General features: G+C 57.0%; 2 protein-coding genes across 2 annotated transcripts; one reads left to right on the forward strand and one right to left on the reverse strand.

Moving 5' to 3' along the window:
• The first annotated feature begins 916 nt into the window (after positions 1–916).
• Positions 917–3,281, forward strand: BET1 (Bet1 golgi vesicular membrane trafficking protein). Its single transcript, XM_044656750.1, has 4 exons — positions 917–996; positions 1,398–1,516; positions 1,803–1,859; positions 2,449–3,281. Exons 1-4 carry the CDS (start codon positions 978–980, stop codon positions 2,602–2,604), a joined length of 351 nt encoding a protein of 116 aa, XP_044512685.1. The 5' UTR covers positions 917–977; the 3' UTR covers positions 2,605–3,281.
• Positions 3,282–5,316: 2,035 nt separating this feature from the next.
• Positions 5,317–17,727, reverse strand: LOC123239721 (probable acyl-CoA dehydrogenase 6). Its single transcript, XM_044670596.1, has 8 exons — positions 17,640–17,727; positions 17,105–17,234; positions 15,987–16,093; positions 13,829–13,996; positions 12,124–12,297; positions 10,831–10,992; positions 10,600–10,750; positions 5,317–5,573 (listed from the first exon to the last, which is right to left on the reverse strand). The coding sequence occupies exons 1-8, from the start codon at positions 17,710–17,712 to the stop codon at positions 5,471–5,473; spliced, it is 1,068 nt and encodes a 355-aa protein (XP_044526531.1). The 5' UTR covers positions 17,713–17,727; the 3' UTR covers positions 5,317–5,470.
• Between the last annotated feature and the right edge of the window lie 4,865 nt (positions 17,728–22,592).

Here is a 22,592-nt window from a genome sequence, read left to right on the forward strand (position 1 = left end):
TTCACGGTGGGGACAGAGAAGGGGGGGGGGGTGCGGAGTGGTTAAGTAAGGGAAGGTCAGAGTTCATGAAAGGCGAGCAGAGACCTGAACAGGGCCGTCCACTGAAGAGAGTGGACCCGGATGTATCTCCAGCACGGGGTGTAGACAAGGGGAGGCCCAACACGCCTCCCTCTTGCATGTCCTGGGGGGGGGGGCGAGGGGGTGCCCTTTGGGACTCTGACTCACATCCTCCTTCTGGTGAATCACGTAGCAAAAGAGCAAGTCTGGGACTCGGCCCTCAGGCGGATGCCCAGGCACCCACCTGGACTGCCAACCCCTTTCCTGGGGGAAAGCGGCTGCCACTCCCATTGGGGCTGATCCCACTCTCGGGGCCCTGGGACGGACCCCACACGGCCTCCTTTCTCTGGCGAAGCCCCAGAGAGCCTGGCCGGCCGAGGCCCGAGCTCGCGGGAAAGCCGGGGGGGAGACCCCGTGGGGTGAGCCTGGGCGCTGGCCAGTGGGACTCTGGGAAGGACAGTAGCTCCGACTCTTCCTTTCCCCGCCCCGCCCCCAGCCTAAGTGGAGCCCTTTACTTGGAAAGCAGAGGAAGGCTGGCACCTTCTTGTGCGGGGGAAGGGGGGAGCGGCGGCACGAGACTCCGAGAGGGACTGGGGGGGCGGGGCGGGGTAGAAGGTTAGGGCGAGGTGCCTCATGTTGGGGCAAGTCTCTCTCATAGGACCCGGGGATAGCCCGGGGTCTGGCCCAGGCGGTCCCCCGTAGAGGCTGCTCAAGCGCTGGTGCCTCTCGGACTCGGAGGGAACACGTCCTTTCCCAGACTACACTTCCCAGAAGCCTTCGCGGCCCCTTTCGGGACTCCGCTGCTCGAATCCGCCGTGCCCCTCTGCGCGGGCTGTGACGTCATCATTCCGCGCAGACTCCAGCGCTGACGTGGCGGGAGCCAGAACAAGGTTGGGACTTTTCGGGGTTCAGGGACCAAGATGAGGCGCGCGGGCCTAGGTGAGTGCGGCGGGGGTCGGGGAAACTGAGGCTGGGGGGGCGTGCTGAAGAGAGCGAGGTCAGGGCTTGAGGCCCTCCCCAGAGTTGGGGGGGGAAGATGGCCTCCGGAGCCCGGTCTCTTATGTACTCTGTTTAAACCGTGAGCCTGGCGGCACCGCCCCCACCTGCCTCAGTCTCCTCAGCTGTGAAATGGGTGTTATCCTGCCCCACCCCAGCGTGAGCAGAGGGGGAAGCAGCCTCCCGCGGGGGTCCCCCCTCTTCCGGGGCCTTCCTTGCCCTAGGCCCCCACCCCACTCCCCGGCTCCTCCCCGGCCTATCTGGCCTCCAGGGCGCGGGGTGGGGGGAGCCCGGGCCCGAGGGCGGAAGGCTCTGCCCCTCCATGACCCGCCGTGTGCCCTCAGGCGAGGGGGGGCCGCCCCCCGGACACCACGGCTATGCGGCCAGCGGCTACAACGCCTTCGAGGAGGAGAACGACAGGTTGACGGAGAGCCTGCGCTCCAAGGTCACGGCCATCAAGTCGGTGAGGACCCGGGAGGGCTGGGGGGAATGACTTGACCAGGGTCACTCGGTTTCTCTACCGCCGCCCCTCCCCCAGGTCTCTTTAATGTGGGCCTAGAACCCTGCCATTCCCAAGGAGGAGGGGGTGGCGAGCACCTGGGGGGCTCCTTGGGGAAGAGAGGGAAGGCGTCTGGGGCTCCCTCTTCTCTGGCCCACAGAGACTCGGTGGAGGGGCGGGGTGGGGGCGGGAGGCCCCCTCCACACCCCCTAACTGGGCGGCCCCCTGCCGGCTCTGTGTCCCCTCACAGCTCTCCATTGAAATAGGGCACGAAGTGAAGCATCAGAACAAAATGCTAGCCGAGATGGTGAGTGCGAGGCCGGCGGAACTCTTCTTCCCTTGAGCGTAGCTTGTCCTGCCTGGATTTGTGTCGTCCCCCTCCGGGAAGAAGAAAAAGAAACAGGCCGCCAGGATGGGGGGCTGCACAGCCAGAGGCTCGGGGCCAAGGCCTTCCCCCTCCTTCTGCCACTTCCCATTGGGTTCCCCCTACAGAAGAGCCTCCATCCCCTTCCCTTTACCATGACTTTGGGCTTCGCTGGGCTGGGCGGGGGACGCCCCTAGTTCCACATCGTGCTGAGCCTGTCTGCAGTTCCACCAGCCATGTACCCGCAGAAGGGCTCAGAGCCCCAGGGAAGGGGAGAGCCCAATCCCCGATATGGGACCCCTTCATAGGCACACAATCAGGGCTACTCGAGTCAGGCTCTTTGAGGATATCAGGAAGTCCGAGAGAGACAGGGTGCCCGCCGGGGAGATTCCCCGCCCCTCCCTGTCACCACTTAGCGCCCACCTGGCTCTGTGGGCCAAGCCGTTCCTCATGGGTCAGTGATGGGTGCTTCTCTGTAAAGTGGCCCGGACCGTGTCGAAGGAAGCCTGACACTGTTGCCTCCTTCTCACAGGACTCTGAGTTCGATTCGACGACTGGCTTTCTGAGCAAAACCATGGGAAGGCTGAAGGTGCTGTCCCGAGGGAGCCAGGCCAAGCTCCTGGCCTACATGGCCCTCTTCACCCTCTTCGTCTTCTTTGTCATTTATTGGCTCATTAAATTGAGATGATGCCAGCGGCTCTAAGGTTCCCATTTGTGCCGCCACAGGCAGCCGCCTCCCCTCTCCGGCCCAGGGGCCGGGGGCCGATTCCCCCTCCCGTGGGGGCCAGGCTGGCACCCAGGAGCTCGGCCTGCTCCTGGTCCCAGAATCCCAGCTGAGGGAGCAAGTCTGGGCTTTGGGAAGAATGATGTCCCCTGCAGTGCCTCTGGGGTCAGGGCCAATGGTTCGCTCTCCACATTCCCCTGTTCCTCCTCTCCCGTCTTCTCTCCTCCCTCCTCCCCCCCCAGGCTGTTCCCACCGTCGAGATTCCACCTGGATAGACCTGGTGGCGTTGCCCTTCCTCCTCTCAGCATTCCTCCCTGTTGGTCTGGAGGACTATTGGGGGTAGATGCAGCAGCGGAGTGCCTTGGAGATGAATTTCCCAAGCGGTGACTCGAACTCGGGCTGACCCTCACTTCTGCCCTTTGTGACCGCGTCATGGGGCAAGCGATGAGATCTCAGCAGGTCTCGGCTCCGAGAGCCCAGTGCTCCTGACGGACTTCCGCCCTGGGCATCCCTGGCGCGCCCGGCCTTTCCTTGGGGCTCCTCACACTGTTGCTGTTCCCTGGTGAGCTCGAGGGGTCTGGCCCGGCCACTCGGGGATCGTCTTCGTTAGAGAATTGAAAAATAAATTTGCTTTAAAGGCAGCCGGAGCTCATTGGCACGTCATTGTCCCTTTTTTAGGGTAAAAACAACTGAAAGGGGACCCTTCTCCGATTGGGCTCAGCATACGGGTCTGGCAGCACCTCGTCGTGTTCAGACCGGCGTGACGTCACCAGACCCACCGAGTCACGGCCTCTGAGGCTCTGTCTGTCCTGTTGGGTGGGGAAGGGAGGGAGCCCTCCCAGAGCTTCCCCCTAGCCAGCCTGAGGGAGAACATCTGCACCTCTGACAGACCTTTACTCCTGGCTGGAACTGAACTCAGCCTGGGGCATTAGGGGAGGGTCTGGGAACTTGAATGGGCCACCAGTCCAGACAGTGCCGCCGAGCCTCCGTGTAGGTGTTGGTCCAGCCTTTCTGGTCGGTGCCCCGGGTGGCTGCGTCATTTGTTTGTCCCTGTAAGAAGTTGATGTCAGTGAGGCGTAAGCATTGGCCCCTGGAAGTTGGCTCAGTCGGGCACATTGTGCCAGTGCTTTGGGCACCTCCCATTCACAGGTGGCCATTGTCCCCGTTCTCCAGACAAGGAGACTGAGACCGAGAAATGTGAAAGGGTTGTCTCATGCTCTCCTGCCAAATCCTGCTGCTTCCATTTCCTCAACTAGGTGGTGCAGAGGAGTCAGGAGAACCCGAGTTCAAATCCAGTCTCAGATGCCAACTAGCTGTGTGACCCTGGGCAAGGCCCTACATGTCTGTCTGCCTCAGTTAGCTCCTTGATAAAGAGGGAATGTGGCCCCCAACCCCCCAGGATTGTTGAGAGGATCCAGTGAAATCTTGGCAGTAACATACTTCACAGAAATGCCCTTCCCTTCCCAGCCACTCGTGGGGCACTTTGTGCCCGCCCCAACCCTCCCTCTGCTGGTGGGGTTTTCAGAGACCTCCCTCCCCTTCCTGGTCATCGTGGCCGGAGTGGACGCAGTTCCTCCCTCCCTCCCTGTGGAAACATCTCAGCCTTTGGGTCTGTTTATGACTTTCCTTCTGCTCCTCCTTTTGGGCCCCGTGCTGGGTGGGCTCAAGACTGGTGCCTGCCAAGGGACAGAAGACTGTGATATTTCGTGCCCCAGAGCACTTCAGCTGAAAGCGGCTCAGCTTTAACAGACTGCCCTGGAGAGAAGTCAGGCCAAGGCTGGAAGCAGGCAGATCTTTGAGGTGGTCCACAGAGGCAAGAGATGGTGCATGCCTCAAGTCACCATCCTCCCCTCCGCTGCGGGGATCTCCCCGAAAGTGCCAGGAACCCATACCAGTTCCTCTGGACTTCAGAAGCCAACCCCAGCCTGCCTTTCCAGGCTTCTTACACATTGTATCCTGGCTCCTGCTTGACTTGCCTGTCTCTTGGACAGAGGACCAGCCACCATCTCTCATCTCCAGGCTTTTGCATCAGCTCTCCCCATAAGGCTATCATTTTGTGACGACGATGATGTCATTCATTGCCCAGAAGGCTCTCCTGCTTCACCACTACTGCTTGGATTCAATTTGGCTCAGGGGCCCCCTTACCTTCTACCTGAATCCTTTCCTCATCTTCAAGGTGCCAAGGCCCCCCTCCTGCTGCCTTCTGTAGATCTTAGTATGTTCTTTTATCTCTGGCTGGCCCCATTGGGATGCTCTCCACCTGAGTGTCCTTCCAAAAAGATGGCTTCCAGACTGGAGCACCCGGCTCCAGAGGACTCAAACCAGGCGGGGACAGCCTCACACCCACTGATTGGCCCATCATTGCAGACCCTACCACCTGGCTCACATCTCTCCATGTTGTCTTTGAGCCTCTTTACCTGTGAAGACCAAACTGACTGAGTCACCTGAGGACCTTCCCATCCATAGACCCTGGGGGAGTAGAAACAAGCCCACCCAGGCCTATGCTGCACACTGCTTTCTTTACAATGGGCTCCTGCCAAATGATGCCTTTCTTCCCCAAGTGTTCTAGAATCTGGCCAGCTGTTTTCTAGGCTCCGGGGCATGTTCACGAATCTTCCCAGGATGGGCTATTGGGAAGACAGTTCCAATAAATAATATAACACACACACACACGGGTCCAGTCATGCACTTTATTCAGTCAACGTTGTTAGGTCAGCTCCAAGGAGAGGGTGTGTTTGGCCCTTTCCCCGGAAACATGAGCATCTGCTCCCAGGGGCCACATGGCGCCCGGGGCAGCTTGGCAGGTCTTCCTGGGAAGCCCCCACTTGTTTCATTTCACTGATTTGGTCCTTGGAAGTGTATCCATGTACTTGCATATGATGGAGAGCATGACTTCATCGGCACCTCCTCCAATGGATGTTATTCTCAGGTCTCTGTAATGAAGGGATAGCAGGGTTCGAGTGAGGCTTCAGACCCAGGGATGGGACTTTTCCCATGCCAGCAAGGCACTGGCCAATTAACACCATTCTTTTTTTTCCCCTCCAATTACTTATTCATTTTTTTAACTTTAAAAAAATTGAATTCTAAATTCTCTTCTTTCAACCCCTTCCTGGGATTGAAAAGGCAAACAATGCGGTAGCGATTCTACATGTGAAATCGTGCAAAGCATTTCCAAGTTAGCCGTGTCTCTCTCTCTCTCTCACACACACACACACACACACACACACGCACACGCACACGCAGAACAAGTAACAAAGTGAAATAAACGGCCAACTGCACCGTCGGCTCCCCACTTAATCTCTGGAGGTCGCAGTACTTTTCATGGGGCTTCTTTGGAATCATCATGGACGTGATGACATGGATTCATCCCAGCAGCTGAGTCCCTCACATAGTAACTGCATCCTCAAAGCCCAAGCCTCACCACTCCCTTGTAGACTGTGCTGCAAAGGCCCCATGGCTGGACCACGAAGGGCCAGGATAGGTCTACTGGGGGGCAGTCCTGGGCAAGTTTTCCCCCCCCATTCCTGCATCCCTGGGCCATGCTTGCCTTTGCCATTCCTGGCATTTTTTCACCCCCTCCTTTTGTCTTGAGAATTTGTATTCTTAGCAAGGGGCCTCCGAGGTGTCCTGGATGGATCCCTCCCTGCCTTAAGAGTAGGTCTCCGGGCCACCTCCCGGGGGGAAACTGGCCTGAATCCAGACGGACTACAATGGCCCCGAGTCTTAGGGCCCAAGGCAGAGGATGGTCTGTCGTCCGGGTCGGCCTGGGCCATCCAAGGATACGAGCAATGTGGGCTACACAGGATGGCTGAGGAGGAACCTCAAGAAGGGGGAGAGACCCCCTCCAGCAGCCCTTGGGGAGGGCATTTCCTACTTTCTCAGTTCAGTCACCTGTGTGTGTGCACCTGCCCAGTGGAAACCCTCCAACAAGGGGCTGAGCTATGCTGAGGGCGACTAGAGGAGGCCCTGGGAGCAGCCACACCCCAGATGATCAGGAGACTGAGCCTTGCAGCTGGGCTGAGGTGAGGAGCTCCACCCCAAAATGGGTTTGCTATTGTAAGGACAGTTTTGTAAAAGTTGAAAGCTTTGGCGAGTGACGGAGAAGACGGTTGAGCCTGAAGCAAGGAATCATGGGAAGGAAAGAACTCGGAGGAGGGGCTTCAGGCTTGGATCTCAGGGCAGTGGAAGCCACTTGTTGGACCTCGAGATCCAGTGAAGCCATCATCCAAGGGCTTTTGTCGCAAGCTCCTTCTAGCGCTGAATGCATCCCTGTCTCTATCCACACCTGGGTGTGGCCACTCCCTTGTCCAAACCCCTTTTCCAAAAAGTCCCGCATTACCAGAAGCAAAGGGACCTGAGAGTTCATCTGGCCCAAGCCTCTGGTATCGGAAGGACACTGAGGCCCAGAGGAAGGCGAGAAGGGGCTGGCTGTGTTAATATCTGGTACCTGTGAGAAGGGACAGACAGAACAACAGCCACTTCACCCACAAGCTGCCTCAGTTTCTTTGTCTGAAAAATGGGCATATTGAAACCTCCCTCCCGGGGTTGTCATGGGGATCGGATGAGATGTTTGTCAAGTAATTTGTAAACCTTAAAGCCTTATATAAATTCTGGCTATTCTTAGTAATCCAGTCTGGGTTGGGGAGGATGCAGGGGATGAGAGACAACCACATTCTTTATATAGAGACGGGTATGTCTATTCAGGGATGGTGGGAAGGATAACAGAGGACCTGGCAGAGAAGCTCAGCTCTGCGATGGCATCAGAGGGATATGGGGCGGGCAAAATCCACGGCACGATAGTCATCCAAGTGAGGCAGCCCGAAGTAGTGGGGATTTGAAGTGAAGACACTCGGCCTTGCAGCGTGGCCGTCCCACTGCTGAAGAGCCCCCGACCTCTGTTTGCTCAGGTGTAGAATGGGTGGAGACTGTTTCTATGACTTCCCTCCCGAAGAAAGTGTCCTGTGAAGGAGCCCAAGAAGTCCTCTAAGCACACGGGCCGCTCTTGGACTCCAACGATGGTCACGGGTCCCTTTAAAGACAAAAATGGCCTGCCTGTGACTTCCTTGTCCGTCCCCTGCTAAGCCTACCTCGAAAGGCATGGGTGCCAATTGTGCCCATAGAGCACCGCCCATGTCCGCCTGGTCCCCAGCTCCTGTTAGGCCACCTATTTCACCGCAGGGTGACTAGCCTGGCCAGCTGGATCCGGCCTGAAGTCAGCAGAGATCCTGCTCGTTCTGGGGCCGGAACTTCACCCCCAGCGCCTCCCCCTGCTGTTTCTGAGTCTTTGCAGTGGGCACCTCAGAAACCCAAAGCCATCGTGTGTGGTCATCGTGCTGGAGGTGGCGCCTGGTTTGTTTCCAGGTTTTCTGCTCCAAAATGGTACCGCTGTGGATATGTTTCCACCAATCAGTTAGGGCTTGTTTTCCTCAGCGTTGTGGCCTAGGCAGGAGCCCATTGGGTCAGGAGGGCTCCGCAGTTTGTCATTTCAGCTGTGGGATCCCAGGTTTCTTTTCAAAAAGGCCCAACCAATTCACAGTGGTACCAGCAGGGCAGCCGGGAGGCTGACCTTCATCCTCTTTGAAAAAGACTTGCCGGATGGCTGGGAGGCCGCTGGAAAGCCCAGAGACTTCATTCCCTTCTCTCGGCTAGTCGCGAGGCAGCGAAGCTGCCGAGAGGCTCTTCTGCCTTGACTGCTTACCGGTCGGAAGCCATTCATGGGCTTCTCTCGGGCCCTGCCTTGTGCATTCCAGGCGGTGGACTTTGGGTGGAAGCCTTTGCTCCAGAGCCACGGTTCCGTGTGTTGTTTTCTTCTCTCAGCTCTTTCCTTGGTCTTCCAAAAGCCTTTCATTTGTATGTAATAAAGTTCGCTGAATTCCCTTCAGTCACAGCTTGCACAGTCTGCGCCGCCTGCTCTCCTCGGGCCCTTTTCCCATTTCTTTTGGTCTTTCGGGATTGAGGTTAGTCCGTTTAGAAGTTCTTATGGGGGACAGAGCAGGAACATGGCTCACCTGATCTCTCCCAAATTGCCCTCTAAACAACCTGGCTAGAAGGCCTTGGAATGGAGCCCGGAGGGACCAAGGCCACGAGGAAAGGACTTCCAGCCCAAGAAAACTTAGGTTGGCACAGACCAGCAGGCCCAGGCAGGACCCACCTTAGCAAGCCAGGACAGGCCTTGCGGGTGGCTGAATCAGCTTTCAGAAAACCTTACTTATTCCAACTGATGCAGAGCGAAGTCAGCAAAACCAGGAGAACATCTGTGAAGCACTTAGCTATTCGCAGCCAGCCAATGGTCTGGGGCAATCCCAGCACACTCGTGCTGGAAAATGCCATACGCTTGCAGAGAAAGCCCTCAGGGAGTCCGAATCCAGACCAAAGCAAAGGGTATCTCCCCTTTTCCCACTGCTTTTTGTTGGCGCTTCCTTCCACAAAAGGATTAATATGGGGAAATGGTCTACACGATTCACATGTCAAACCTACAAGATAGCTCAAGGGGGAAGGGGGGGAGAAGACAGAATTCAGGACAAAAAAAAAGATGTGGGGGGGAGGGGGCAGGGAGGGAAGTGGGAAGGCTAGAAGGTTGATCTTTTCATTACAATGTATTGTATTATGCAGCATGGGGAAGAACAATGATCTGTTCCCATCCCATCCCCCCCCCACTATAGTTTGTACCACAGTTTATGCTGGACTGGACTCAAAGGCACCTTTTGGAGGAGGGTTCTTGGGGTCCACCTTAGCCCTGAGGCTCATCATTTGCATATTGTCTCCCAGGGAGAACTAGAAGGGCAGCTCTGCAGGGCAGGGGTCTCCTACTTAACTGATGTACATATGCTGAATGACTTTCCTTGGAGTCCCTCATGGTCTGCCTTAGCCTGGTGATGGGGCTCCCTTTTCATTGAGTCTTTGCTTTGCCTGACCTTTTGTTCTTCTGAATTATTATTTTTTCTAGTTCAGTAAAAATCATTTTTGTTCTCATTTAATTGAGACAGCATTGAAGAAGTGCAGAGTGAGTGGGATCGTCCTTTCTATGATGTTGGCCCTGCCCACTCATGGACAATGAATGCTCCTCCAGGCCTTGGAATCTGTCTTTATTTGTGCCTATGTGTTTTGGAATTATGTTTGTGCTGGGTTTGTTTCGACATGTCTGCTCTCCTTCACAAGCTAGCTTTTTCCCAGGTGGGCCCCAGGGTCCCCCAGCACACCCCAAATTCCTAGGGACACCCCAGGTCAAAGATGACATGAGGACTTCACCTTGCAGGGCTGGAAGCGGAACACCTGTAGGAGCCTCACCTCTAAGCTTGGCATGTATTAACACCAGCCTTAAGCTAAGGGTCTGAGCATGAGGGAGTGCCTCGGGTTTACCTCTCAGACACACTAGGTTTCTCCAGATAACTTACCCACTTCTGAGATCAGGATGTCATAAATGCTGTGTGCTTCTGTTTAGGCCCCATTCTGTTACCTCTTCTCCCCTGGCTGCCCCCCTTGTTTGTTCCCATTATTCCCCACCCCCACCCATCCTCCCTTTCCAAGTCGCTGCATGCATTTAGGGTTAGAAATCCCAACCCTAAACTCAACCTAAATAAAGGGTTTCCCCCGAGTCTGTCATTCTTGAAAGGTCCCCCCCCCACCCCCCTCCCCGGTTATTCTTTCTGTGGGATGCTCAGATTTGCCCTCTTTTAACTGCAGTTCCTGTTTCTCTACGGTACTTCCAGATATTCCATGGTGGCCCCCTTCCTCCCTTCGGTGGGCTGACCATGGTCTCTCCCAAGTGGGTCTGGGCCTGTGGCCACGTTCCCCTTCTGGGCGCCGTCCTGCCTTAAGCGTGCTTCCTGCAGGAACTCTGGGCCTTCCCAGGCTGCTGAAAGCCTTCAGAAGCTTCTTCCCACCCCCTTTCCCGGCCCCTTCCGGGAATCAGGGCCGCCTGCGGCCCGCTCTGTGGTTCCTCAGACAGAACGAGCTCACCTGAACAGCCTGCTGACCAGGGCTCTGTGGGTGTAGCCCGCGCCGCCCCAGTACTGCAGACAGCTGTCAGTCACCTCACGGCTAAGGCGGCCGGCCTTCAACTTGCCCATCGACACCAGCTTGGTCACGTCGAGGCCTCGCATGTACTGGCCTTCGAGACAGGAGACGAGCATGAGTGGCCGCGCCTGGCCCGGGGATCTCCGTCCCCCCCACCGGCTCCGGCCGCCTCACCTACAGCCCGGTAGAGCAGGGAGCGAAGCGACTCCAGCTCGGTGGCCAGCTCGGCCAGCCGGAAGTGCACCACCTGGTTGTCCAGCAGGGGCTTGTTGAAGAGGACGCGGCCCCGGGCGTAGTCGGCGGTCTGGCGGATGAGGTTGGCCATCGGGGTCAGCACTGGGGGACACACAACGACACGGCCGCCTCGGAGAGTGGCCACTGGCCCTCCCCGCCAGGACGGCCCCTTCTAAACAGACAGGCAGCAGCCAAACAGCCCCCCGAGCCTGCTCAGAACCCCAGAAGTCTCCCGGGAAGGGGCGACCCTCCTGCGGAAAGACAAGGCAAGAACCCAGAGCCCGGAAGCCCGAGGAAATGAACGTGGAATCTGGTCAGCTTGAATGCGGGGTAGAAAGCCGCTCCGGAGAGAGCCAGGAAGGGCAAACCGAGAACGTGTGTGAAAAGGCTCTCGGTCCCCCATCCTCCCTCCTCTCCCTTCCAGGGGCTCCAGGGTGGACCCCCCACGTGAGCTCTGTGCCCCAAAGTTTCCTCTGCCAGCCTCAGGTCGGGCCAATCACGAAGGCACTAGAGACGGCTCCAGGGAGCCAGTGCCTGATTTCTGGGTCCTGCCATTGGCTGGGACGGTCTGGAAGGCTGGCAAGCGATGGCGACAGCGTCCTCGTAATGGCGTCAGAACGAGAGGGCGCCAGCGTGCTGCCGCTCTGGGCACTGGCTCTACCGCCGTCTCGGGTCTCCCTGGTGATGGCCAGGATGATGCTGACGTTCCTGCCAGGACACCCGTTTCACGGACGTCCCTGCCACGTCCCTTAATAAAGGCCCTCCAGTCGCTCCAGGACCTCCTCAGACCGCCTGGGGAGAAGCCGCCAGGCCGACCCGATGACACCCGCTTGGGTCTTGTCTCTGGTGTCACCCTTCTCCGTCTCATTCTTTCTGGCCTCTACTTAGCCCGTTGCTTGCCAACGTCCAGCCTCCCTCCACGGGCAATCCCAAGCCACGCGAGACTTTTTGTACGAGCCGGCTCTGCCCTGGATGTGCCAGGGCAGGGAGACGAGAGCCAAGTCCCAGGGAGTCGGCATGTCATTCGTAGCTCCCTGCAGAAAGAATCCTCCTTGCCCACGTTTGGGGGCACCGGGGCGGGGAAAGCGTGCTGCTCATCCATCTGCGTCTTGGTCCCTCAGAGAGAGCAGGCGCCCCGGGCAAAGGCCTCTCAAGCTGGGCAGGCTGTCAGGAGACCACCGCAGGCCCCCCAGGCCCTCCTGCCCCCACCCCCCGGCCAGCCCCGCCATTTACCCAGGGCCGTGGCAGACATCCGCTCCTCTTGGAACTGCAGCATCTGATAGTGGAAGCCCTGGCCCTCCTCCCCGATGAGGAACTGCCTGGGCACGCGGACGTCCTCGAAGAAGACCTGAACTGTGTCCGAGGCGTGCAAGCCCAGCTTCTCGATGTTTCTGGAGACGTGGATGCCTAGGAAGGAACGGAGACACCGTGAGGGCGGCACCAAGTGCTTCAGGGGAGCCCTGCGGGGCTGGGGCTCACTTTGGACCAGTCAGAGGCAGGGAGCTACCCAGCTCCCCCCCCTTGGGACCTGTGAGGGAGTCTGCGCTCTCTGACTTGTTGGCAAGATGGCTTCGGGGCTGAGGGAGTGTCCCGGCTCTGCCTCTTGCTGGCAGAGTGACCCAGAAAAGCCGCTTCGTTCCTCTGGGCCTCCGTTGGCTTCCTTGTGGGAGAGGGTGAAGGGAAGGTGCTCGTGCCATGCCGCTCTTTCACCAACACAGCTCCCCGTTTCCCCAGGAGAGGCCTGGGGGCGGTCAGTGAACACGCATGGAGGCAGGACAGGAAGAGCTTGTTCCAGGCAATGCCCCAAGCCCCGGGCTTCCTGCCTCTGGAACGAGAGTGAGGCCCCTTCGGAAGCCGCTGCAGTCGCCGCCCGCTCTCAGGAGGACCTCTTTTCTTCCCTCCAAATGCTCCAGTTGGGTGGGTGGGGAGAGGAGTCCGAGCGAGGCTCTCTCTGAAGGCTGAGCTCTCGGCCAACATTTTACTACCCAAAGAAAGCCAGAGTCTTGGCGGCATTCGGCGTTTGATCAGAGCAGCTCTCTGGGCTTCTCTCTCATCCTCCTCGGAGTCAAACCACCTTGTTCTAGTCAGCTGAGCTGAAGGTCTTCTGCTTGGGTCAGGCCAAGTGTGGGGGTAACGAAACGTAAGCAGACCGGAGAGGCAGAGGAGCCAGCTGATGAGAGGCTTCGAATGCCAAGCAGAGCATTTTCCCTTTCATCCTGGAGGATCCATTTTAGTGAATGGGGGATGACAGGGTCAGAGGGGTACAACGGGCTGAACGGAAGATGGCCTGGAGTGGGGAGAGTCTGGAGGCAGGCAGAGCCCCCGGCCACTCCTCCAGGGGTCCAGGGGTGAGGTGAGGGTCCCAGGAGAGGAGGTTCACCTACGAGATGTTACAAAGGCACGAGCTGGCACGAGCTGGCAAAAGGAGTCTAAAAGGGATGGGAGCACCTGGCGACGAGAGAAGCAAGAGCGGGGCACTGGCACTCTCTGTTCCACCCCATGCCAGCCTCTGCCAAGGAGAGTGACCGGTACGCTGACGATGCCCAAACCACACGGGGCAAGCAGGATGTAGCGAGAGGGCTGCTGGAGGTGGAGGCCTTTGGGGGCCTCCGGCTGGGTGAGTTCAAGGGAGGTCAAGAAGAACGCTCCCAGACACCAGCCCTGGTCTGAACTGGAAAGGGGCAGTGCCTACAGCCAGACTCTCCAGCAGCTTTCTGCTCTTGGGCTCTGCTCTCTGCCCCAGCCTCCGCCTCCACTGGAGCTTTTGTCTTTTATCCCCAGGCCTGGCCTAGCTGCTGGCTGACTCAGTCCAGTGCCCTCCCTCTCCAACACACTCTCAGAAGGTGCCCAGTCTGGGCTGGCCTTCCCTGGACTCTGCCTTTGGAGCATAAGAGCTGGCATGCCCAGTGCCTGGTACCCAGCCTCTCCAGGCTCTTACCGGCGAGGTTCATGGGCACACAGAGCAGGGACTTGTTGAGGTGGGCCGGCCCTGCGCTGGTGTTGGCCAGCAGACACATCCAGTCCGCCTGGCTCCCGGACGTCGTCCACATCTTGCTTCCGTTAATGATGTAATCGCCCCCCTGGAGCACGGCCCTCGTCTTGATGTCTGTTGGAAGAGAGGAAAGAGGCACTGGAGAACAGTCCACGGCTAGGCGAAGGCCCTCCTCATAACTAGACCCACTTCTCTTGTCACCTATTGCCTGAACTCCTCATCCATTTCCTCCTTCTGTCCAAGTGGTCTCTAGTTTGCTGGGAGGGCAAGATCGTCTCTGTCTCTTCTTTCACCGACCTTTGCTCTCCGCTCATTTCCCACCCCTGCTTCTGAAAGAGGGAAATTTAGGTATTTTATAGATACGTATTTAAAGGGTGGCCGCCAGGAATCAACAATTTGGGTTGATTCTGTAATTAAATCAGACCCAAGTCAGCAGCGGGTTGAGGCAGTTTCTTTACAATTAGGAAGGTAAAGGTATGGGAATAATGAGGAAGGGAGAGGCTAGTCCAGGCCTGTGGAGGCCTGGATGAGAGAGAAGGTTAAAAGGCTAAATGAATTAGGCTGCAAGCCACAAGGCCCAGCAACCAGATAGGCTGGTGCCTGCTTAAGGCAGGGTTTGGAAGCGGCCCAGGTAGGCCAAGGAAGTCGGCCTAACTTACCCACGTGACAATACAGAGTGTAAGCGGTCTGTGGTCTCAGGAGGCCCTTCAGCACCAGGTTCAAGGCGGGAACTGCCTCCACAGGAAGGAACCAACATAGTGTCTTCCGTCACTTCCCGTGGGTCCACCTCTAATTCAAGTGGACAAATGGCAGTCTCTGCACTGATTTGGACTGCTCAAAGGGCCGTCCCTTGTTCTTGATTTGTTACTTATTGTCACGTGGGGGTCACTCGTCTCCCCTCCTCACTAAGGGAGGTGAGGATGAGGTCATTTCTATGCTTAGGTTAAGTACGAGTTTAACTAGGAATGGGCTAGAGCTAATTCTATTTACACACTTCTGGGGGAGGATATTTTGTTCAGAGACAACGCGGTGCTCCCTTCCCCACTTCCCACCTCCACCAGACCCGCCCTTTCCTGTCTTGTTTCCTTTCCAAAGGGATACCCACTGCTTAGCCACATTCCACCAAATCCCCGTGAGGCCACATTGGCCTTCTTGCATTAGCACTTTGAGTTCCTCCTTTAGAAAGTGCTTCTTGTAAATGTGCGTGTAAACATCGAGGAACATTCATTGTTCTCACTGGCTCTTCTGGGGGAATTCGGCGTGTCTCCCGGCCATTCTTCCCTCTGCGCTGTAGCTTCTTTCTTTTTCCCCTTAAAAGCGTTACCTTCTGTCTTAGAACCCGTTTGAAGTATCAGTTCCAAGGCAGGAGAGGATCACGCAGCTACGCGGTGTCTGAAGCCAGATTTGAACCCAGAATTTCCCATCTCCAGGCCTGGCTCTCTAACCACTGGACCACCTAGTTGCCCCTCGCTACCATCTAGAGGAGTCAGCTCTCTGGATACGCACGGAAAGTTTCCCCTGCCTCTCGTCCTTGCTTTTTTACTTTAAAGTCACTGACCGAGTCTGCAAACCGCTAGGCAAAAACATCCTGAAGGCCCCGGGTTCGTGAAGGAGGCTCCGTCCCTGGCCAGAAGCCTGTTATCTATGTGCTATTAAGGAGACTGGCCGAAGGTTCTGCATGTCACTCTCCTCTAGCAACTTCCCAGCCAACTGCCCACCTCTCCAGCTGGCCGGCTCTTCAGAATCCCTCACTTTGTTGTGGCTGTTGCTCCTTCCTAAGAGGAACCCAAGGAGTCTCCCAGTGACTGCTGGCAGTTTGGGGACAGCGAGGGTGGCTCAGTGCATAGAGAGCCAGGCCTGGAGACTGGGAGGTCCTGGGTTCAAATCTGGCTTCAGACACTGTCTAGCTTTGTGACCCTGGGCAAGTCACTTAATCCCCATTGGCTACCCCAGGGGAGGCAGCTCACACCTTGCATCGCTGCTCTTAATCATCAATATATGTGACTAAGACTATCATCTAAGGAGGGGGTGCCAGAAGAACCGGGGGAGCCAGCAGCCGCTGTAGCTATGGCTTTGCCAGGGCCATTGGGAAGCTCCCACTCACTTGAAACATCAGACCCTGCTCCAGGCTCACTGACCCCAAGGCAGGCCACAAAGTCTCCCGCAATGGATGGCACCAGGAATCGCTGCTTCAACTCTTCACTTCCAAACCTGAAAATGGGAGAAAGGAACAGGAAGGCCTGGAAGTGAAAGCCGCTTGCCCCAGGAGCCTCCAAGCATGTTGGAACAGCCACGCATGTGTGCGTGCATGTGTGTGCGTGCACACGTGCACACACATGTCCCCGCACATGGTTCCTTTTCACTTTTAAAACCCCAAGACAAAAAGGAAAGGGCCCAGGTGGCTCGCCAATATATCCCTTCTGGCTGCCCAGGGCTATGCTTGGGCTCATCATCTCGAAGACCATGAAGAGTCAAGAATGGCATTAAAATGAAGATGAGGGATTGGATGCAAAGGTCTTAGGGAAGCCAACTCTGACTACCCTCTCTCGGGGGAACTTCCCTGTATGGTTAGGCTCACTAGAGGGGAGAGGGAGAGAGACAGAGAGACAGACAGGGACCGAGAGACAGAGACAGAGAGACAGACAGAGACACAGAGACACAGAGGGAGACAGAGAGATAGACAGAGACAGAAAGAGAGACAGAGACAGAGAGAGAGAGGGAGAGGCGATTCCAGAAAATAGAAAATAAGTAAATGCACACATATAATCCAGGAATTTTGAAGTAATGAGTCCACAGCAGCCAACTCCCTGTGCTAACAGCTTTGAAGGAATCTCCCAACTACATTTAGTGACAAAAACGCCATACTCTGTACCATTGGGCAGTTAAATGGCATAGTAGATAGAGTCCTAGGCCTGGAGTCAGGAAGACTCCTCTTCTGGAGATCAAATCTGGCCTCAGACACTTCCTAGCTGTATTTAACCCTGGCCAAGTCACTTCACCCAGTTGGCCTCAGTTTCCTCCTCTGTGCAATGAGCTGCAGAAGGAAATGGCAGTCAATGCCTGTATCTTTGCCAGGAAAACCCCACCGGGGGTCGCAGAGAGCCAGACACAGTCGGGTAGAAACTCTTTTGAGCTGGATCAGTTCAGCCCCAGCCATCGCCACCACAGTGAAGAGTGAAAAGGCCTCTCTGCTGGGCCACCCGCCGGGCTGGGTCACGGTACCTTTCCAGGGCCGGGGTGGCCATGCTGGTCTGCAGGAGGATGGCGATGGAGATCCCCAGGCTGGTGATATTCCCTAATTCTTCGGCCATAGCAATTTGGTGAGAGAAGTCCAAGCCCTGGCCGCCATACTCTGCCAAGGAGGAGAAAGAGGAGGTCAGTGATGACGGCTGGACACGCCCGGCAGCCGGATGGGCCCAGGATTCTACGTGGTCGCCCTCTCCTGTTCTGGGCAGATGCAGAAGCCAGAATGACATTCCCTGCTATGACAGAGGGCTTCGCCTGAAAGAATAAAGACCTGAAAAGTAGTTTGGAAGGAATGACAAAAGCCTGTTGGGAGACGTTGGGTAAGCTACGTGGGGTTGTGGACAGTATAGGTTTGGAGTTGAGGGTTCTGGGTTCAAATTCAAGCTCTGCCAGTTAGGGCACTAACTGTTCCTCAGTTTCCCCAAATACAAAATGAAGACATTGGGCCAGATGTAAATCTGTGACTGTGTCATGCAGTCACAGAGAGTGGGAAGGGTGCCACGGCTCTTACTAAGATCGGCTCGTGGAACCCGAGTCAAAGATGAGACACCTTTGGAGCAGGACCGAGCGGTGAGTGCACTCATGGAGGCGATGAAAATGACAACATGGCGGGCCCTGGAGCAGAGACTCCCTCGGCCAGGTGGCCTCTCCTTCCCTGCTCACCCATGGGAGTCGAGGCCCTCTTTGATGGGGGTGGCAGGCCTCACAGCCCTTCTTCCCAGGGGAGCTCAATGTCCGTCCCTTCTTTTCAGTGCCACAATTCACAGCACGAGGGGCGGAACCTGGGCTGGGGCCACACCTCCTTGGCCAGAGTTCCTGTCAGTCATTTCCACTTGGATGTGGAGGTCAGAGTTCCCAGAGCCAACTCCTGAGCTGTGGCCTCTTCCGTCAGTGGGCAGATAAGAGATGAGGCAGGAGCTGCCAGCAACGGAAGGAGAGTTGGCCAAGCCTCAGAGCTCGAGCAGCAGGAGGTAAACAAGTGCCTCCCTGGAGCCCCTGGAGTCCCCACACACACACACACACTTCCAGCCCTGCAGCCTCTAGGGTAGGGCCCCACAGAACAAAGCAAGCCATGCTCCTCTCTCAGTAACTCAATGGCTTTGCACTCAGAATGCTCTTGACGAGCTGTGTACTTGGTCCTTCTCCAAGGGAGGAAGGGACACAACCCCTACCCTTGCTGGCTACTTGAGGAGAGCATCTTAGGGGCAGCATGGTGACTTATCGGCCAGAGAGCCAGGCCTGGACTCAGGAGGACCTGGGTTCAAATCTGCCCTCAAACACTGTGTGACCTGAGACAAGTCACTTAACCTCAGTTGCCTAGTCCTCACTGCTCTTCTGCCTTGGAACCAATACTTAATATTGATTCCAAGACAGAAGGGAAGGGAAGGAGGGAAAGAGGGGAGAGGGAGAAGAAGGGAGAGAAGGAAGGAAGGAAGGAAGGAAGGAAAGAAGGAAGGGAGGAAGGAAAGAAGGGAGGGAGGAAGGAAGGAAAGAGAGAAAGGTGGGAGGAAGGAGGAAAAAAGAAAGAAAAAGAGGCTTCTTGCAAGATAGTTAAATTCACCGTTCATTTCTAAGTTTTAATTTTTTCCCCATGGTTACATGATTCTTATTGTTTCCCTCCCCCTTCCCAGAGCTGGCAAGCACTTCCACTAGGTTATATGTGTATTATCACTTAAAACCTACCTCCATATTATTCATGTTTGGAAAAGAGTAATAATCTAAAACCCAAACCCCACATCCAATACCCATATAAACAAGTGATAAGTTCTGTTTTTTTCCATATTTCTGCTCCCACAGTTCTTCCTCTAGGTGTGGACAGCTTCTTTCTCATAAGTCCCTCAGGATTGTCCTGGATCATTGTGTTACTGCTAGTACATTAGTCAGTTATATAGATGGTGCTACAATGTATCCGTCTCTGTGTACAATGTTCTCCTGGTTCTGCTCCTTTCACTCCGCATCACTTCCTGGAGGCCTTTCCAGTTCACATGGAATTCCTCCAGTTTATTATTCTTTTCAGCACAGTAGTATTCCATCACTATCAGATACCTCAATGTGTTTAGCCAATCCCCAATTGAGGGACATCCCCGCATTTACCAACTTTTTGCCACCACAAAGAGTACGGCTATAAATATTTTTGTACAAACAGAACCTTTTCCACTTTTTTTTTAATCTCTTTGGGGCACAGACCCAGTAATGGCATTGCTGGATCAAAGGACCGGCAGGCTTTTAGCACTCTTTGGGCATAATTCCAAATTGCCTTCCAGAATGGTTGGATCCATTCACAGCTCCACCAACCATGCATTAGTGTCCCAATTTTGCCGCCTCCCCTCCAACACTTATCTTTTCCTTTACTGTCAACTTGGCCCATCTGCTAGGTGTGAGGTGGTACCTCAGAGGGGTTTTGATCTGCATTCCTCTAATCAGGAGGGATTTAGAACCCTTTTTCATGGGCTTATCGGTAGCTTTGGCTTCTTCCTTGGAACTGCCTATTTGTATTCCTTGGCCATTTGTCAGTTGGGGAATGGCTTGATAGAAATTCGACTTCCTTCTTTATATATTGGAGAATTGAGGCCTTCATCAGAGAAGTTTGTCATACGAGGTTTTTCCCCAGTTTGCTGCTTCCCTTCTCATGTTGGTTGCATTGTTTTTGCTTGGACAAACCCTCTTTCACTGGAGCCAATCAAAGTCACTCATTGTACATCTCGTCCTCGGCCTCTTGCTTGGTCTTGAGTTCTTTCCTTCTCCCTGGATCAGGCAGGTTCGCCTTCTACTCGAGGAGCCGCCTTTATGCTTAAGTCAGTGCCGTTTCTAAGCTTTTAGCGGGTGATAAGAATGCTGGCCAAGGAGCCGAAGCTGCTGTGCCATTCGCTGAGCGGCAGCCGGATTCCACTTTCCAGGGGAGGCTTTGCACATGGGGGTGGGGGGGGAGGGGGGTTCTGGTTCTAGTGAAGTTGCAGTCAATAAAAGGCCCGGCTAACCAAAAGAGAGGGTAAGTAGGTCGTCGTGTCGGCTCCGGGTCCACAGGAAAAGGAAGCCGCTGCTCAGGGATGACTGAGACCGAGAACCCGGCCACTGGCAGGATTCCGGGCATGTCCACATAACCGTGGATGTTCAAGGGCACAGACTGTTTCCTGGCTTTGAGTCTGAGACACCCAGCAGACCTTTAGTGATGCAGGACTAGAGCTCGGGAAAGAGAGGAGGGCAAAGGAGCCAATGGGTGGGGGTGGGCACAGCCTGTAAAGAAACAGGAACGGAGGGGGGGAGGGGCATAATGGTGCGACCTGGTTACTATTCCAACAAGGGAGACCTGAGAGAAGGCCCTCAGCAGAGTCTCCGAGGTGGAGCCTCAGATAAAGGAGGGGGGAGGGGGGCACCCAAGGCCCCAGGCTGGTAAGGCAGAGAGGGTTGGGAAAGGGCCCCGGGGTGACACCGTGGGCGATGGAGAGGTTTGGTCTCCAGTGGGCATGGGGGCAGGGAGGGGGAGGGATCGTGCCCAAAGGGTTGGCAGCCAGAGCCCCCCCTCGGCACCTCCTCCCAGCCTGGAGACGAAGGCACGACTGTCTATGGAGGCGGGGGAGCATTTAGCACAGCTCCTGAGGGAGGCCACGGAGCCCGCCGGGAAAAGTCAAAGGGCACGACCCAGCCGGAGGGAAGGCGGATGGCGAGGCACCCGGGGCAGGCCCGCCAGTTCTTCTGAATGTCACAAGCTGTTTCCAGGTCATCCTGGACATGGTCCTCCTCCGCTGCTGCCCGCCGCAGCCTCACAGCCCAAGCCAACAAGATTCCCCAAAGCCTCTCCAGCACGGCCTCTGCTGTGCCCGGGCTCCTGGGCACGGTGGACAAAGGAGCCCGCTTTCTCCTCTGCCATCCCCAAGGTCCGGGAAGGGGGCAGGAGTGGGCAGCAGCTCCCAGGATGGCATCCGAAGATGTCTGTGGGGGGTTGGCCAGCCTCGGCCTCTGTTGTGGGGGTGGGGATGGGGGGATGGTCCCCGGGATGCTCCTTGCAGCAGAGCATCCGGCCTGAGGGCCTGCCAGCCCGGCTTGGGGCCCTCCCCAGGCCTGGTTCCTTTGCTTCCTGGTGGCACTCCGAGTTTCCAGCTTACATTAGCTCGTCTGTGGCCAGGGCTGTGGAAGCTCCGGAATGGCCGCACTGGAGTAGAAGATGAGAATCTCTGCTGGGAAGCTGACCTGGAAAAGCAGCCAAAAGGCCTGGGGGGGGGGGGGGGTAGCCTCTCCCCCTCCCTCCCTGCTCTGTGGGCTCGGAGAGGAAGTGGGGCCCGTCCTGATAATTATCCATCCCGCTCCCTCCGCCTGCTGAGGCTGCCCAGGCAGTGGGGGAGGGGAGGGCCCATGCCCGATCCTCCCCTCCCCCCACGGCGCTGGAATGGGGCCTCCATTCTCTGGCTCAGCGGCAAAGTGAAGGGACAACACGGGGCCAGAAGATGCCGCCGGGCGGTCCCAGGAACAAAGGGGAGGCCGAGCAGGTGGGGGCCGTCACAAAGCCTTTTCTCGCCATTTCCTTTCCGGGGTTCAGAAATGGAGAGGCCAAATGCCAGGGCCCAGGCGGAGGCGGGGGGGGGAATCAGCGCAGGAAGAGCTCCAGGTGGTGCCAGCGAGGCTGGGCTCTCCCCAGACAAATGGCCCGAGGGCTGAGCAGGGCTGAGCAGACCCGAGATCCCCGGGAAAGCCACGGGCTGGCCCTCCACTGCCGGAAGTGGGCAGAACCAGGAGAACTTCAGACTCCCGGCAACGCAGGGATCCAGGCCAGGCTTGAGGCCTTCGGACGAAGGATGCTCTCTCTGGCTCTCGTCTGTCTGTCCGTCTCTCCTCCCCCCTCCCCCCCAGCTCCAGAGAAAGGACGGGGGGGGGGGGGGAAGATGCAGGGGGGGAGGGGCGGCAGCGGCCCTCGTGGTTTGGCTCCGATGAGATTCTTCACTTATCGAGGTGCCACCAAGGCCTCGCCCTGGGCAGGGGGAGGGGAGGGAGGGAGCCGGCAGGGTGGGCGGCGCTGGGGCCCCCCAGGAGGAAGCCACCGCCCAGGGCCGCGGCGTCCCTCGAGCTCCTCTACGGAGGCCTCGGGCCAGCCGCACGCCCTGCCCTCCCCCCGCCCAGCCTAGCCCAGCGCCGAAGGCTCCTTGGCCTATCCCCAAGCCAAAAAGGGCGCGCGGCTCCGGCCCGAGGCCTTCCGCGGAAATTCCCGTTTGGAAAAAGCAAGGGAGGCCAAGTAGCTGCCAACGGAAGTCGCACCCACGTGGCAGCTGGGACTCACTGGGCGGCCCATCCCGTCCCGTTAGGGCAGGGTCGGGCCGGGTCGGGTCAGCGCCCCCTGCAGCACCCCTAATCGCCCTCGCCCTTTCCCGCCGCCCGTCCTCTGCGGCCTCCCGAGTCAGCATTTCCTGAGCCACTCGGAAGTCGGGCTAATCGGATCCCCGGGGAGGGCCCCTCCCCCTCCCCCCCTCCCCCT

This window comes from Gracilinanus agilis, chromosome 1 (assembly GCF_016433145.1).
Source record: "Gracilinanus agilis isolate LMUSP501 chromosome 1, AgileGrace, whole genome shotgun sequence".
NCBI lineage: Eukaryota > Metazoa > Chordata > Mammalia > Didelphimorphia > Didelphidae > Gracilinanus > Gracilinanus agilis.